At 38.3% G+C, this 18,436-nt stretch overlaps 1 protein-coding gene across 6 annotated transcripts in view; it reads left to right on the top strand.

Annotated features, from left to right (window-relative positions):
- The first annotated feature begins 406 nt into the window (after positions 1-406).
- Positions 407-18,436, top strand: part of SNCA (synuclein alpha) — a 117,813-nt gene continuing 99,783 nt past the window's right edge. Inside the window, exons 1-3 of one of the 6 annotated variants that reach the window (XM_045820287.1) lie at positions 407-497; positions 2,946-3,091; positions 16,126-16,167. In XM_045820287.1, the coding sequence (XP_045676243.1) occupies positions 2,971-3,091; positions 16,126-16,167 (163 nt within the window). In that variant the 5' untranslated portion in view covers positions 407-497; positions 2,946-2,970. The other 5 variants (XM_045820283.1, XM_045820286.1, XM_045820284.1 and 2 more) reach the window with 5 other exon arrangements.

Raw genomic sequence — 18,436 nt, 5'->3', positions numbered from 1 at the left:
CAACTTTCAAACTTAGCCTTCTTCCTCTGACCCCAACGAAGAGTGTTTTGGAAAGGCTACTTTTTAAAAGGGCCCGTCAGTAATATAATGAATTATTTAAGCATACATATATACTTGCTTCCTGCCCTTTTTGGTTTCAAAGGCTTGTTTTGTAGAGTTACACTGCATATTTTTCAAATTTCAGACCCAAGTAAGTGCAAGGATCGGCGAAAGCATCCCTCCCCCCGCAAAATAAACACAGAACAAAATAAAAACACGGTAGACTTGTTTTCCCTTCCAGTGTTAAAAATCATCCTCCCAGGCAAAGAAAGCAAAGGCATTCTGTTAGAGGGAGGAGCTTGGTTCTGCATTCTGACGCGATCCGGGAACAGCTGTTTTCCCTCCCGCTGTGAAAGAGGTGAAAATGCGCTAAGCAGTGCAATAATTGTCTTGCAGCCTGCGCTCGCACGTCTCGGCGTCGTCAGCTCCGAGCGCAACCCAAATCAGAAGTAGGAAAGGTGAGAGGTGTATTTCAGAAGGGGCGGAAGACTACGTGATTAAATGTAAATACGATCGTTCCGGAGAAGAAAACCGCGCTGGGCTTGTCTCCATCCTGGCACTTGAGTGTGGAAAGTAAATTTCACCTCGGGAACGAAAAGCCAAAGGACCGCTCGGCTTCGAGGGCTGGGGAATATTTATTCCTTGTCCAGCGGGTGGGAGAACCTGCGCCTGGCAGGCTCCGATTGGTGGGAGAGAAAATGGTGATGGTGGGGCGGGAGAGGGTTCCACGGGCCTCCTCCCGCCTCCTCAACCTGTAACTCTCCCCTACGCGTCCCCTCGGCGCCCGCCGGTCCCTTCCGCCCCAGGCAAGGTGGAGAGCCGACAGAAATCCGGGGGGTGTTGAAGCAGAAGCACCGTCAACCTGGTGTTCTAAGACCATTAATCAAATTTCACGAGGAAAACGTGCTGTTGGCGGTGCCTCTGTGAGCACTTTCCTGACTCGCCCGCCTCCTTCGGCAGCTCCGCAAGAGGATGACCCTATCTTTGGCGGTCGATCCCTAGGGCCCCGCGCCCCCAAATGGGCTCTGATAAAGGGGTCCCCGCGAAGCCGGAGGAGAGGCAGAGGCTGGGGAGGCGGGGGGGATGGGAAAGAGGGAAAGACATCCGCCCAACCCTAACCGCCCCGGGGGGTCGCCGGAGTCGCCGCGACCCTGAACTTGCGGTGGAGCACGGAGCAGCCCCACCTTCCCGCAGCCCGCCTCCCGCCGGCGGGCGCCCGCAGTCGGGCGCAGCCTCCCCACCCGCGTCCCCCTCCGAGGGGGCGCGGCGCGCGCGGCGCGGGAGCTGCGTGCGCGGGGCGAGGGGCGGGGAGAGGCGCTGACAAATCAGCCGCGGGGGCGGTGAGCGAGGAGAAGCAGGAGGAAAAGGAGGAGGAGGAAGAAGATCGCGAGGACCAGAAGGGAACCCGAGAAAGGGGGCGAGCGACCGAGAGCGGCGACGCGGGGTGAGGTGTGTGCTGGTTTTAAAGCAGACCCGAGGGCCCGCGAGCCCTGCCTTCGGCATCCTTCGCTTTCTCCCCGCCTTCCCTTCCGACCCCCGGCTCTTTCTCTGGGGTCCTCGTGTGCTGGGGACTGGGAGTGACAGTTCGACGACAGGTTCGTGGTTTGGCTCACACGCCGCCCGCCGCTCACCCCTCGGTGGTGCTGACGGCAGCCTCCTCTGGGCACCGTCCCTCTCCTGGTGCCGCCTCTGCCCTTCTTCCCTAATCGGCGCTCCTAATCCTCCCTCTTCCATTTAAATACTACTTGGGAATTGATTAAATGTTTTTAAGGGAATAGGGGAAATCAGACATCTGAGGAGCAGAAGGACTCAGGTAAGCACCTGTGGATCTAAGTGGGCAGCTTCGTAAATCCTGGGGAACACCTGGTGAAAAGAAAGCCCTTGCGGGCGCTTGGCAAGGGGGGTCGTGCTGCAGCAGGGACCCGCTGTGCCGAGCCTCGCTCGGAGCTGAGTGAGCTTGAGGAGAGTAGATTGGCCAGGCTTTCCTCCCTCTTGTGAGATTTTCTTCCTCTCAAAAGGCAGAGAGGTCAGGCTTCTCCGGGACACATTTTTCCTTCAGGAAACGCTTGGATGCTGGATGCAGCGTGAGCATCCAACTTCATTTCTCTCTTACCTTGAACCCCCAGTCCTGCCTCTTGGTTCTCTCCGTAAAGTAACCAAGCAATGTTTGGCAAATAAATAAGTGCAAGTGCACAGAGGACAAGTCAACAGGTGGTAAGGGGTTAACAGGTGCGGGCGCGGAGTGGGGAGAGGCGTCGGAGCTCGAAGAGAACGCCTCCTGGGGCCGCAGGCACGAGTCTGGAGTCAGCCAGCGGGCGCGAACGGGCGCCTGCTCAAGGCAGATAGCCCGGGGCGCGGGTGGGTGGTGGAGTGGATTAGAGCTTCAGGGAGTGGGCTCTCTGTGGGCCGGAGATACAGCCACACCCAGGATGACAGTTCTCTTTCCTCTTCTCTCCAGGTGGACCTGTTAGCACTCCTCTGGGATTCATTTTCGGAGTGCCCCTAACCAAAAGCCCCAGCTAGCTCCCTCTCTTTTCCAGGCTTGACTTCTAAACGTACTTCTAATTTATACTGTCACCGTTGGGACCCTGGGAAGTTGAAAGAGGGGTCCATCTTTTCATGCAGCTCCACCTCGGAAATGCAGTAACAACAGCTGAGATGATTCATCCTAATCCATGTTTAGGCAGCTAGATTTGTACTAGCCAAGATGGATGGGGCATGCTCAGTTTTTAATGAAAAACTAAAAAAAAGCTGAAAAAAAAAGCTTCTTTGCCCAATGGTTGAAATAGGGTACAGTTAAAAGAGCCACCACACTTTCTGGAGTTCTACTGATCTCTCGGGGTGCTTCCAGTTTTGTTTTATTTTACCCAAAAGTTCTCATTCGAAGTGTGTTTTGTGTCTTCCAGTGCGGTGTAAAGGAATTCATTAGCCATGGATGTGTTCATGAAAGGACTTTCAAAGGCCAAGGAGGGAGTTGTGGCTGCTGCTGAGAAAACCAAGCAGGGTGTGGCAGAAGCAGCAGGAAAGACAAAAGAAGGTGTTCTCTATGTAGGTGGGTAAGCCTCAGTGTCATCTTTTCCCATCTTTCTTTTTCTTCATTGTTGTTGAAGCACAGTTGTCTCCATTTTCCTCCCACTACTCCCCCCACTTCAGACATCCCCACCTTCTACCCTCCATCCTACCCCCCTTTGGCTTTGTCCATGTGTCCTTTATACATGTTCCTGACAAGCATTCCCCCATTCCCCTCATTATCCCTTCCCACCTCCCCTCTGGTTACTGTCAGTTTGTTCTTAATTTCAATATCTCTGGTTATATTTTGCTTGCTTGTTTTGTTGATTAGGTTCCGCTTATAGGTGAGATCATATGGTACTTGCCTTTCACTGCCTGGTTTATTTCACTTAGCATAATGTTCTCCAGTTCCATCCATGCTGTTGCAAAGGGTAGAAGCTTCTTTCTTTCTGCTGCATAGTATCCCATTGTATAAATGTACCACAGTTTTTTGATCCACTCATTTACTGATGGGCACTTAGGCTGCTTCCAGCACTTGGCTATTGTAAATCAACAAGCAACAAGTGCTGGCAACATTGTGGAGAAAAGGGAACCCTACTGCACTGTTGGTAGGAATGCAGATTGGTGCAGCCACTATGGAAAACAGTATGGAATTTCTTCGGAAAACTGAAAATGGAACTTCCTTTTGACCCAGCAATTCCACTGCTGGGATTATACACTAAGAACCCTGAAACACCAATTCAAAAGAACCTATGCACCTCAATATTCACAGCAGCACAATTTACAATACACAAATGTCATTTTGATATTATTTGTAATTAATGAGTTAGGATGATTAATGCTCTAAATGTTGATATCTCTCTCTGGATTCATTTTTGCCTCATCACTTGTCAAAAGGATGGACTGAGTCAGAGTTATGAGTGGGTAGGTGAATGTGTATGTATATTTGAGCTAATAGTAAAAAGTGAATGTAATATTGTACTTTTCCAGATTATTGAATTTTATAATAATACCTAGGACTTTTTTGTTACTTTAAAAATGTTTATGTACATAAAGGACTATTTAAAAGGATGTTTTTTTAAAAAATCAGTCTTTTCAAAAATAATGTTTTTAAAAGAATCAAAATCATTCATGGGTCTTTGGCTTCTTTTGTCATTATGAATGATTTTAGAGTATTCATTTAAAAAATATCTAAAAGGAGACCTGAAAAACAAAGGACGTAGTCTTTGTTTTTTAACAAAGACTTTTATAAGTCTTTGGTGGATTCTTTGGGACCACATGACAAGCTGGGGAATAAGAGCTCAAAAAAGTGCTTGAGGGTTGCTACTAATGTCTTAGGGACATTTATATAGTTCCTTTATCAAATGATACACAAAATAAATAATGAGATTGATGCTTATCATTTCTACCTTTCCTTAAATTCCCACCTTGGGGTATTCATGAAAACCCTGACTCTTTTCTTATCTTAAACCATATATTGTTAGGTTGGGCGTTATTTCACAAACTTCAGATTCTTTGCGGGGAGGAATAGACATACACGTAGACACACACTCATCCACAGGGACAGACACACCCATGTATGCACATTCCCATTCCGCCTGTCCTCTTTGCCCTCTGCTCCTCTGAGCTCTTCCACACTCTTGGGTGGCCCCTGTAGCAGCAGTAGCCACAGAATGAGCAGACAGGTGGAGGATGAGCATATCGAGTGGTCTAGGGTACCACACCTGTGTCTGTGTGGTGAAAGACAGCTACTCTGTCTCTCCAACATAGATGAGTTGGAGGATAGTTATTCTTAGAATGATTTTTATGAATGCTTCTCTCTTTCTGGTCACTATTCATAGACTCTTTCATATTGGTTGATCTTAACACAATCTTCAGTTTAATTACTTTCTTGATCTTAAAACATTTTCAGAAAATCATTGAATTAAAATGTTACAAGAGAAAAATTGGTAAGTTAATTTCAAGTTCTTTTTTGAAGTGTAAATTATATCTTTAGATGGAATTTGGACTACTGACTCAGTGACATGCAGATAATTAATATCTTTATATTTGTCCACAGAATCAGTGCAGATAATTAAAATATTTTTATATTTGTCCTCAGTTTCTCGAGTTGTACATGTATGTGCTTAGAAATGTTCTTTGATTTCAGTTACTTTTAAACTTAATGACTTTAAAGATTTTTTAAAAGATTTTATTTATTTTTAGAGAGATGGGAAAGGAGGGAAAAAGAGAGAAACATCAATGAGTGGTTGCCTGTTGTGTCCCCCCAACTGGGAAACTGGCCCACAACCCAGGCATGTGCCCTGACTGGGAAGCAAACTGGTGACCCTTTGGTTCTCCGGCCAGTGCTCAGTCCACTGAGGCACACCAGCCAGGGCTAAAGATCTTTTTATAACATTCACTTGATTAGTTTGTAGTGAGTCCAGAAACTATTGAAAATTAAATTAATACATTTGCTGTTTTCCAGGTAACAAACAAGTTTTTCTTACTTGTAAAACTTTTAATTTGTTTTTATTGTTAACTGTGAGTTTGGACAAGTAAAATTTTATTTTCAGAGGTGAATTCTGTTATTCTCTTTGGCGTTATTTTATAAAGTTGTGATTTGTTTATGTGTTACATTTAAAAAATAATCTTTAATGTCTATTAATGATATTTGATATATAGTAAGTTCTATAAATTATTTATTAGCTTTATACTAACATCTAGTTAAAACTTGAACCCAGACACAGGATTTTGGATGAGAAGGGACCATAAGAAGATACAATAGCACAGTATAGTTGTTGAGAAACTTTCTGTAAAGATCTAGATAATAAATATTTAGGCTATAATATCTCTGTCTCAACTGCTTAACTCTGCTATTGTAGTGTGAATGAAGCCATAGATAATAATCAGTGTGTCTGTGTTCCAATAAAACTATTCTTACCAAAACCAGTGGTGAGTTAATATAGTTTGTTGGCTGTAACTTTCTGACTCTGGGTAAAGTAAAAACAACATACATTTTACGTTAGACAAACCTAAATTCTAGTCCAGGCTGCATCACGTATTGCCTCTAGGATACTGGGGAAGTTACTTAACCTTTCTGACTACCATGTTCCTCATTTGTAAAAATACAATTTAGACAAATGTAACTACTTTGCAGAGTTTTTGTGAGAATATCATGATAAAAAGAGAACATATAAGTTACATAGCATACTTTTAAAAAATTAAGTGTTTTATTATTTAGAGCAGTTTCAGGTTCACAGAAAAATTGAAAGAAAGAGGTTTCCTATGTGCTCCCAAACCCCACACATTCATAGCCTCTCTCACCAGAGAAGTACATTTGTTCTCATTGATAAACCTACACTGACACACCATTATCACCCAGAGTCCGTAGTTTACCTTAGGGTTCATTCTTGATGTTGGACATTACATAGGCTTGGACAAGTGTATAATGACAGCTATTTATCATTCAAGTATCATACAGTAGTTTTGGTGCCCTAAAAATCCTCTGTGCTCTATTTATCCCCTCCCCCAGCCCTAAGCAACCACTAATATTTTTTTACTGTCTTCAGACTTTTGCCTTTTCTAGAAGGTCATATATTTGAAATCATATAGTATGTAACCCATTGAAAGTGACTTGTTTCACTCAGTAATATGCATTTAAGTTTCTTCCATGTCTTTGCATGGCTCATCAGTTCATTTCTTTCCAGCACTGAATAATATTCTATTGTCTGAATGTAAAATTTATTTGTTCACCTCCTGAAAAACGTCTTGGTTGCTTCAAAATTTGGCACTTATGAATAAGGCTGCTATAAACATCCATGTGTAGGTTTTTGAGTAGACATACGTTTTCAGTTCCTTTGGCTAAATACTAAAGAGTACAATTGCAGGCCAAAGAGAATGTGCTTAGATTTGTAAGGAGCCTTCGAACTCCAGAGGGGCTGTGCCATTGTTCATTTCCTGTAGCAGTGAATGAGTGCTCCTGTTGCTTCACATACCATCCAGTGTTGAGTGTTTGGTTTTAGCCACTTTAATAGTGGTAACTATTGGCTGTTTCACTTTGTATTTCACTGATAAAAATATGATGTGGAGCCTTCTCATACACTTATTTACCATCTGCTGTCCTTTTTGGTGAAGAGTCTATTCAGGTCTTTTGCCATTTTTTAATTGGGTTATTTATTTACTTTTTAGTGTTGAGTTTTAAGTGTACTTTGCATATTTTGAATAACAATCCTTTTTCAGATGTATCATTTTTTGAACATTTTCCTGTACACTGTTGGTTGTTTTCTCATTCTCTTGACATGTCTTTCCCAGGACATAATTTTAATGAAGTCCAGTTAATTGATTCTTTCATTTCTGGGTCATGTCTTTGGTTTTGTATCTAAAAAGTCATTGCCATACCCAAGGTCATGGAAGTTTTTTCCTATGTTATATTCTAGGAATTTTATATTTTTGCATCTTACATTTAGGGTTCTAATATCTTTTGAATTTTTTTTGTATGTGTAAACGGTGTAAACTTGGTGTCTAGATTCTTTTTGTTCTGTTTTATTTTTTTGCACATAGATTTCTAGTTGTTCCAGTACCATGTTTGGAAGGACTATCTTTGCTCTATTGCATTACCTTTGCTCCTTTATCAAAAAGCACTTGACTATGTTTATGTGGTCATATTTTGGGGCTGTCAGTTCCATTGATCTATTTGACTGTTCTTTTGCCAATGCTACACTCTAGCTTTATAGTAAGTCTGGAAGTCAGATAGTGCCAGTCCTCTAACTTGTTCTCCTTCAACAGTGTTTTGGGTGTTCTGGGCCTTTTGCCTCTCCACATAAACTTTAGAATCTGTTTGTCAATATCTACAAAATAACTTGTTGGGATTTTGATTGGAACGGAATATAGATCAAGTTGGAAAGTACGACATCTTGACAATATTGAGTCGTCCTAGTGATGACCACAGAATATCTTTGTATTTATTTATTTCTTTGATTTTGTTCATCAGAGTTTAGTAGATCTTATATATATTCTGTTAATACTCAAGAACTTCATTTTTTTTGGCTCTAATGTAAATGGAATTGCATTTTTAATTTCAAATTTCTCTTGTTCATTCCTATTACATAGGAAAGTAATTGACTTTGGTTTATTAACCCTGTATCCTGCAATATTACTGCAACACTTACTAGTTCCAGGAGGTTTTTATTATTATTGTTATTGTTATTATTATTTCAGATTTTATATCCAGATTATCATGTTATCTGCATATACAGTTTTTTTCTTTTTTCCCAATATGTATACTTTTTACTTTTTTTCTTGTCTTATTGCATTAGCCTGGTCCTTCAGTGTGACGTTGAAAAGGATTGATGAGAGAGGGGTATCCTTGCCTTGTTCCTCATCTTAGGAAATCTTTTAGTGTTTCACCAGGAAATATGTTAGCTGTAGTTTTTTTTGTATATAGGTTTTTTAAAAATATTTTTAAGTGTGATTATTTTTTTAAGATTTTATTTATTTATTTTTAGAGAGAGAAGGGAGGGAGATAGAGAGAGAGAAACATCAATGTGCGGTTGCTGGGGGTCATGGCCTGCAACCCAGGCATGTACCCTGACTGGGAATCGAACCTGCGACACTTTGGTTTTCAGCCTGTGCTTAATCCACTGAGCTACGCCAGCCAGGGCTCTGTATATAGTTTTTATCAAGTTGAAGAAGTTACCCTCTATTTCTAGTTTACTGTGAATTTTTTATTATGTTGTCATATTTTTCATGAATTTTGAATTTTTTCAAATATTTTTTCTATATCTATTGATATCATCATATGATTTATCTTTTTAGCCTGTGGATGTGATGGATTACATACTTTAATTTTCAAATATTGAACCAGTCTTGCATACCTGGAATTAATCCCACTAAGTCATGGTGTTTAATCCTTTTTGTACATTGTTGCATTTGATTCACTAATATCTTCTTGAGGATTTTTGTGAAACATACTTTATATATAGAAGCCATAGTTATAATCAAATTCTCCAACAGAATAATTACTTAGCATATTTTATTTTATATTTTCATCCATCATTTTTAAAGCCTACTATAACTAGTTTGAAAAATTATGTGACTAAAGAAAATTTTCTAATTTCACTATGGCTGAACAAGTTTGCCTGTTTTCATAAACTTCATAAGAAAATAAACCTTTTTCTTTTATAGCATTATACTTTTGAAAGCTATATTTTGACTAATTGAAGAACTATTATAAGAATCAGTGCTGTTTTTTATGATTTTTCTCCTTTTGTGATATATACAAGTTTTCAATCTATAGACTTCAATTTAATAGACAGATACCCTCAATCAAATGGCTGAGAAATTATAAATTGAGAGTCAAATTCAAAAGCAGATGGTCTTTATATAATGATAAGTATAACAGTAAAGAAAGAAAATAATCTTCAAAAGTCTTCTAATGCCACTTTGCTTACTAAACAGTAGTGGCTATGAGTATGGATTGATATCAACCTCTCACAATATGCTTCTCCTGTACAAAGTTTAAAAAGTCAACATAACATGAGTGACAGCATAGTGGAGTTCTTAAAACTACCAGGCGTTACTTCCAATTATTTCACTGTGCAGTTTTGTGAAGTCATGAGGGAGAATAGGATACATGTAGGCCATGGCAACAGGGAGTATTAGTTCTGGTGTGTCTTTAGCTTTCATATTTTTCTATTCACATAGCCACTTGGCACGGATTTTGTGACAATATATTTTTAATTACAAGTTACTCATCAGTTAAAGTATAATCATTAATTAGATAAGAATAAATAATTAGCAGCAAACAACAGGTGATTTGTTTGACAAGAAGCAATCTTATTAAGACTCATTTATCGCTTTTTCATTTCTGATTATTTTTTTCACTTGATCCCTTTATTTTTTATTGTATTTTTTCCATTACCATTTATTCCCCTTATACCCCCTCTCCCAGCAATCACCACACAGTTGTACATGTCCATGAGTCCTGTTTGTTCAGTCCCTTCGCCCTAACTCCAACCCCCCAGAGTTGTCAGCCTGCTCTCTGTCTATGAGTCTGTCTCTATTTTGCTTGTTCATTTTGGTCATTAGATTCCACATATGAGTAAAATCACATCATATTTGTCTTTCTCTGACTGGCTTATTGTACTTAGCATAATGATCTCAGGTCCATCCATGCTTTCACAAAGGTTAAAATTTTCTTCTTTTTAATAGCTGAGTAGTATTCCATGGCGTAAATGTTCCATAGTTGTTTTATCCACTCATCTATTGATGACCACTTGGGCTGCTTGCATATCTTAGCAATTGTAAATGACACTGCAATAAGCATAGGGGTGCTTATGTTCCTTAGATTTAGTGTTTTAGGTTTTTCTGAACAAACTCCTAGAAGAGGGATTGATGTCATAAGGAAGTTCCCTTTTTAATTTTTTGAGGTATCTCCATACTGCTTTCCACAGTGGCTGCACCAGTCTGCATTCCCATCAAAAGTGCAAAAGGGCACCCCTTTCTCCACATCTTCACCAGCACTTGTTTGTTGATTTGTTGATGATGGCTACTCTGACCAGTGTGAGGTTAATATCTCAGTGTGGTTCTAATTTGCATTTCTCTGATGATTAGTGGTGTTATGCACCTTTTCATATGTCCATTGGCCATCTGTATGTCCTCTTTGTAAAAGTGCCTATACTGATCCTTTGCCCATTTTTTTATTGGATTGTATGTTTTTTGGTGTTGAGCTTTATAAGTTCTTTATAAATTTGGGATATTAACCCTTTATCAGATATATCAGTAAATTTCTCCCATTCAGTGGGTTGTCTCTTTATTTTGTTGATGCTTTCCTTTGCTGTGCAAAATCTTTTTAGTTTGATGTAGTCCCATTTGTTTATTTTTTTTCTTTTGTTTCCCTTGCCTGAGGAAATATATCAGAAAAAAAATGTTGCTACTTGCCTTGTCCAAGATTTTACTGTATATGTTTTCTTCCAAGAAATTTATGGCTTGAGTCTAATATTTAAGTTTTTAATACACTTTGAATTTAGTCTTATGTGTGGCATAAGGAAGTGGTCTGGTTTCATTTTTCCACATTTATCTTCCCAACACCATTTATTGAATAAACATCTTTAGCCCATAGTATGTGCTTGCATCCTCTGTCAAATATTAATGATTATAAAGGTGTGAGTTTATTTCAGAGCTCTCTATTCTGTTCCATTGATCTATGTGTCTCTTTTTATGTTATCACCAGGCTGTTTTGATCAATATGGCTGTATAGTTTGATATCAGGTAGCGTGATTCCTTCAACTTTGTTCTTTCTCAATCAAGATCACTGTGGCTACTCAGGGCCTTTTGTGGTTCCATGTAAATTTTGAAATAATTGTCCTAGTTCTGTGAAATATGTTTGGCATTTTGATAGGAATTGCATTGAACTTATAGATTCCTTTGGGTACTATGGACATTTTAATGTTCTTAATTCTTCCTATCCATGAACACAGTATGTGCTTCCACTTATTCGATCTTCTTCAATTTCTTTCTTCCGTGTCATACTATTTTCTGAGTACAGGTCTTTTATGTCCTTGGTTAGGTTTATTCCTAGGTATTTTACTCTTTTTGAAGCAATTGTGAATAGGATTGTTTTCTTAATTTTCCTTTCTGATAGTCCATTATTGGCATATTAAAATGCAACTGATTTCTGGATATTAATTTTGTATCCTGCTACTTTACTGAATTCACTTATTAGTTCTAGTAGTTTCTTAGTGGGATTTTTAGGGTTCTCTATGTACAGTGTCATGTCATCTGCAGTAAGACAGTTTTACTTCCTCCTTTCCAATTTGGATGCCTTTTATTTCTTCTTCTTGTCTTCATATGGCTAGGATTTCCAGTACCATGTTGAATAAGAGAGGTGAAAGCAGACCATATCTATAGATGCAAAAAAAGAGCATTTGATAAAATCCAGAACCTATTTATGATAAAAACTCTCAGCAAAGTGGAAATAGAGGGCACATAGCTAAACATAATAAAGATCATATATGACAGACCCACTGCCATCATCATTCTCAATGGGCAAAACTACAAGCTTTCTCCTTAAGATTGGGGACAAGACAATGATATCCTCTTTCACCTCTCTTATTCATCATTTATTTTTGACTGAGGATACATTCCATGATATAGTCAAAGGTCAGTCCTCAGGTATACTGAGGAAGCAGGGAAAGACTACAGACCAAGTGTTACATGTTTCTTTCTGCTAATCACTTAGCCATTTTTAAAAATATGAATTCCAAGAGGTGACAGGTGGATAGTGATAAGAAATAATCTCTCAAATACAGACTGTTTTCACTTAACATAGTTCCAGGATACACAAATTCAGTCACCACAGTTCATTAAAAACACCAGTCCCTAACAACACAGTTCAAATTTCTGTTACCACAACACATGAACTATGAGCAATTGCATAAAGTACAAACTGCTTTTAGCTCTTCAGCCTGCAGATTACTATATCAATAACAGAAACACATTGTGATACATGACCAGATCCCATGGCTTCTTTCAAAGTCTGGTGGTGATTGATCACTGAACACCTGTTCAGTTCATATAGACAGCAAAGCCCATTGTTGTTTCTTCTCCCAGTGAAAAAAATCATGGAGTATTTTGCAAAAATACATAATCAAGACAGGAAATTGGACCAAAATGATGGAAGTGCAGCAAAGAAATAAAGTGAAAATATTGGAAGTGGAATTTGATTCAAGCATACATTTATTTATGGATGAAATAGCCCACTATAGGAATATTGACAGTGCTAGAATTCATGACACTCTAGATGTGCAGCCAGAGAAACTTATTGAAGGTGACAGTAGCAACACACACATAAAAATGGCTGTGAGGCCTGTGGTGATGTTGCATCAGAGGAAGTGGTTCCACTGAAACATCACATCTTAAAAGAATAGTCAGAGATGACACTAAATGTACAAAGAGTAACATTTTGGAAACTGATTCAAGTTTACAAATTTACAAGTTGTCTAAGGCCTAGAAAAGATGTTTGCTCCATATAAGAAGTTATACACTTACAATAAGAAGAAAAAGGCAAGCAGAGTTTAAACTACTTGTTAAGTTTTTCACAAAGAAATAAAACACTTGAAATTTTAATGTATTAAATTATAGTATACTAGGAGGGGTTTTTTTTGAATTTTTTTTGTTTTTTTCCATTACTGTTTAATACCCTTTTAACCTCCTCCCTCACCTTCTCATTCACCACCCTGTTGCCCATGTCTGTGACTCCTTTTTCCTTTTTGCTAAATCCCTCCACCCCTTCACCTCCCCCAACCTTAGCTGTCATCCTGCTCTCCATCTGAGTCTGTCTCTGTTTCACCTGCTCAGTTTGTTCATTAGATTCTACATATGAGTTAGATCACATGATATTTGTCTTTCTCTGACTAGTTTATTTTATTTAGCATAATGTTCTCCAGGTCCATCCATACTGTCACAAAGGGTAAAATTTTCTTGTTTTTTATGGCCAAATAGTATTCCATGGTGTAAATATCTCATAGTTGTTTTACCCACTCATCTACTGATGGACACTTAGGCTGCCTGTGTATCTCAGTGATTTTAAATACCGCTACAATAAACATAGAGGTTCTCATGTTCTTTCGAATTAGTGTTTTGGGCTCCATCAGACATAGTCCAAGAAGTGGTATTGCTGGGTCAAAAGGCAGATCCCGTTTTAATTTTTTTAGGTACCTCTATACTGCTTTCCACAGTGGCTGTACCAATCTGCATTCCCACCAACAGTGAAAAAGGGTTCTCCTTTCTCTACATCCTTGCCAGCACTTATTGTGTGTTGATTTATTGATAAAAGACATTCTGAGAGGTGCAAGATGGTATCTCATTGTGGTTTTATTTTACATTTCTCTGATAATTAGTGAAGTTGAGCATCTTTTCATATGTCTATTGGCCACCTGTATGTCCTCTTAGAGTTTTTTAATTTTTTGACAAAAAAAGTTCAAGGTTATAGAACAATGGTAATCCTTACCATTGTATAATTGTAATTTTTTTCATTTATTATTAAGATCACATTGCACAACTTCAACTCAGCTGATAACACACACATGACATTTTATATATATATAAAATCTATCCCCCTTTGTCTTTGTCCATGGGTTCTTTATATATGTTCTTTGGCAACCCTTCCCCATCTTTCCCCTGTTATCCCCCTCCCCCCTCCACTCTGGTTAATGTCAGTTTGTTCTTTATTTCAATGTCTCTGTTTATGTTTTGCTTACTTGTTTGTTTTGTTGATTAGGTTCCTGTTAAAGGTGAGATGGTATGGTATTTGTATTTTGCTGCCTGGCTTATGTCACTTAGCATAATGCTGTCCAGTTCCATCCTTGCAAAGGGTAGGAGCTCCTTCTTCCTTTCTGCTGCATAATATTCCATTATCTAAATGTACCACAGTTTTTTGATCCACTCATGATGTTTTGTTTTTATTGGAGTTTTTAAATATTCACAAGTTGGAAGTTCTTAAATATATTCAAATAATTTTATTAAATGTAGAAGCTTTTCTTGATGATTTTGTAAAGTATAAATTTCAATATAATGCACACAAATCTCACTTAATATCATATTTATTTATTTTTATAAATATAGTGAAAGAACATTTTCAGTATGATTCTTCATATTTATTTAGACTATCTTATTGATCATTGTAGTATTTAAATTATAAGTATGTATTTCTAAATTTTAAGTAAATTTCGAACTAGAAGCTGCCTCAGACCAGTGTTTTCCAGATTGGATCTACAAATTACCTGATGTAGATTATGAGAGTCATTGCATAAGGTGAATATCTGTGCCTGTTATTTACTGAGTGATTGAGACTCCAGCTCAAGAGTCAACAATGTTACCTCAGTTCCACCCAGTTAATTCTGCTGTGCTCTCCAGTTTATGAACCAGCTTCTTAGACATTATTTAATTGACCTTATGTAGGAATTATGTTGATAAGGAAAGCAAAGCTCTCTTATATTTTTTCTTTTCATTTAAAATGTATTTACAGTTATTTCTAGCATACTTAGTAAGGCTTTGCAATGGAGTGCATTTTTAAACTGAAGATTGGTAACAATCTTAATATCCAAATATAGGTTTAAATCATTTCACAAAGTTTGTTTTCATTTCTTTATAGTCTCCTATGTCTGATAGGATTTTATTGTTTGACTTATAGTGTAGTTCTGAAGTGAATCTGAAATTCCTTGTTATTTTTCTCCAAAAATATTTCATTAAAATATTGGCATGAATTGCACTTGAAAACTCTAACATTAGAAAGATTATAAATAAAATTGTTAACAAACTTAGTTTTAATGACAAATATTAATAAATTATTTGTATAAAAGCTAGTCAAAATTTGGGGGAAGTTCCTATTTTTCCCCATCTTGAAACTAGTGTTAGCAATACTTGAATGATAAAATAATCTATTCCTTCTCAAGGTTCACCTGGCTCAGTGGAATGAGTATGAGTTTAGGGCCATTGAGACCTTAATTTGAATGTGCTTGTAGCCAGTTACTACCTGTGCAACTTTAGACAAATATTTAACTTGTATTTGTATTTTTTTCACATGTAAAATGAACAAAGTGCACATATAAGAAATGGATGTTACAAATATCAAATAAGATGAGATAGATATAAAGTGACTTTTACATAATTGGCATTCAACAAATGTTGGTTTCCTCTCCCCACCTTCTATTAGTGTTTCCTGCGCTGACTGACTGTTGTCCTGTCCTGTCACAAAGCCTCTCCAGTTCTGAATCCCAAATCATCTCCCTGCCCAGGCCCACTGTCACCTCACCTTTTGTTCCCCCTCCCTCTGTAAGGCGATATGTGCAGTGGGAAACCGGGAGATAGAAAGTCATCACGTGTGCCAGATCCTTCACTAGAGAGAACCTCCTGTTGGCTCTGCTTCCTCCTACTTGTAGTGATGGCTGGATTTCCTTGGTTTAGGTTTTTGACCCCAGAGTACCTTTGTATATGGGCTTCTACAGGTTGAAATTTTGTTTTAACTAGTTATATTTAAAATGAGATATTAGCAATATAAGTCCAGTTTGAGACTTATGTTTTGAATTTTTTTAATAGGCTCCAAAACCAAGGAAGGAGTGGTTCATGGTGTGACAACAGGTAAGCTCCACGGGCTTATACCCAGGGGTGATGGGGCAGCGCCCTGTGAGCTGCAGGGACCCGGTGCCAGTCATTCAGGATGTAGTTGTGAACAGCCCCTGCACCTGTAGAGGAGCAGTCTAAGGAAAATCAGCTCTGTGTAGTCTTAATTCTTTATTAAATATCTTTAAACAGACAAATATTTATTGTGAACAAATCAAACAATATATTTAACTGTCAAGAATGATGACTCTGAAATAACCAGCTATGTTTACTTTACAAAGTAGTATAGAAATGGAATACTCTGACATAGGCCAGGAGTTTTCTACCTACAAAATCCAAGGAAGATAAATTCTTCCACTTAGGCAGCCTCAAGATAAAATCCAGAAAATCCTACCAAAACCCCATCTTTTTTTTTAATCTCATGACATTATTATTTCAGTTGTCAACTTCAAGTATCACATTATAGAAAAATATGATAGTGTAGTTAGTCTGGACTTTCTGTAGTTAGAAAGTACAAAGTACATTCTATTGTGTAACTTATGTTCGTTAAAGTAGATTAAGGTTTATATATATTTATATATAAGTAATTAAGTATTATAAACATAAATGGTTGGCAAAATTATGAGTCTGTAAAAAGATAAAAAATTACTTTTGTCTTTGTGATTTTGTAACAAGAAAATGTTAATTATCAGGCAAAATTTTCTATTCATGTTCTTGGGGAAAAATGGCAACCTGGAGCACATTAACTGCATAATGAAATGTATTTTTATGCACTACTTTCAATGGATAAACAAATGTTTAAAAAACTTGAAATTGCTAGTATAGCTTTTCACTGGCATTTTAATTGAACTTTGCATTGGGAACAACCATTACTCCTTATGAGGCAGTGGCAATATCCCAGAGGTGGTAAAAGGCCAATATTCAGCAACACCTGCTGAGTGCTCTTCCTGATTTTAGACTCTAAGGCCACTTCCTTTCCTCCCCCATTGCCTAGGACCAGGAGTAAACCTCTTCAACCTTACAGACCCCCATAGCTTCAATGACCTAGTATATTTGAAACCCAGTTGCTTTGTCCACACTGTTTAATCATTGTCCTTGCCCAACTGGTGACATGAAATCTGTACAATAATCAAATGGCTAGAGTGTAAGACCTAGCAGTGTACGTGGTAAAATTCCATGGATTCCCCAGACTGGGAATTATCTGGCGAGGATGTGTACAAGCACAAAGCATAGTAAATAAAGGTGTCTCTATTTGTGTAGGGTATAGTCTGCAAAAATAACCCTAAACCACAAATCCCTGAAACATGGGTGAAAAAAAACAGACAAAAAATGAGTTTGTGGGGGAAAAAGAAAAGAAGGCAAACACTGCATAGGTAGCAATAACAGATACAAGCCCTAGGTTTTACAAGCAAAATGTTACAAGTTTTAAATGAAGGGAGGGTGTTTTATTTCTTTATTGACTTTGACATTATTAAAAGAGCAGATTCTCTTGTTCTTTGCCTCTCTTTCATAGAGCTCTTTATTTAACCCAAACAACCTTTTTAATTTGTGCTTTTTTCAAAAAATATTTATTTGTTTATTTTTAGAGAGAGGGGAAGGGAAGGGGAAAAAGAAGGAGAGAAGCATCAATGTGTTGTTGCCTCTTGCACATCTCCTACTGGGAATCTGGCCTGCAACTCAGGCCTGTGCCCTGACTGGGAATCAAACTGGTTACCCTTTGGTTCACAGGCCAGCACTCAACCCATTGAGTCACACCAGCCAGGGCCATTTTTATACTTTCTTTGGTTGGTAATTGCATGGAGGGAACATGAAAAGATTAATTCAGCAATTATATCAAAGAGTGCTTGGAGAATTTTTACGATTTTTTTAATTTTTTTTTATTTATTCACTTTTAGAGAGAGAAGGAGAGAGAGAGAGAAGGAGAGAGAGAGAGAGAGAGAGAGAGAGAGAGAAACAGAGAAACATCAATGTGCAGTTGCTGGGGGTTATGGCCTGCAACCCAAGCATGTACCCTGGCTGGGAAGCAAACCTGTGACACTTTTGTTCACAGCCTGCGCTCAATCCACTGAGCTACGCCAGCCAGGGCGAGAATTTTTGATATAAGATGAAACCTCTGCTTCTGCAACCAATCCTAAACTACTGATACTGTTTTCTAAATTTTTCACTTATGTTAAAAAAACTACTGAAGAACCATATTTTAATTTGTTTTGTGAAAAGAAGTTTTAAGTATGTTAAACCTCTTCAACAAACCTCTTCAAAATCAATCACATTATTAAGAGCCCTCCTG

This window comes from Phyllostomus hastatus, unplaced genomic scaffold (genome assembly GCF_019186645.2).
Source record: "Phyllostomus hastatus isolate PE091 unplaced genomic scaffold, TTU_PhHast_1.1 phas_scaffold_39, whole genome shotgun sequence".
Taxonomy (NCBI): domain Eukaryota; kingdom Metazoa; phylum Chordata; class Mammalia; order Chiroptera; family Phyllostomidae; genus Phyllostomus; species Phyllostomus hastatus.
This window is presented reverse-complemented; position numbering and strand designations above follow the sequence as displayed.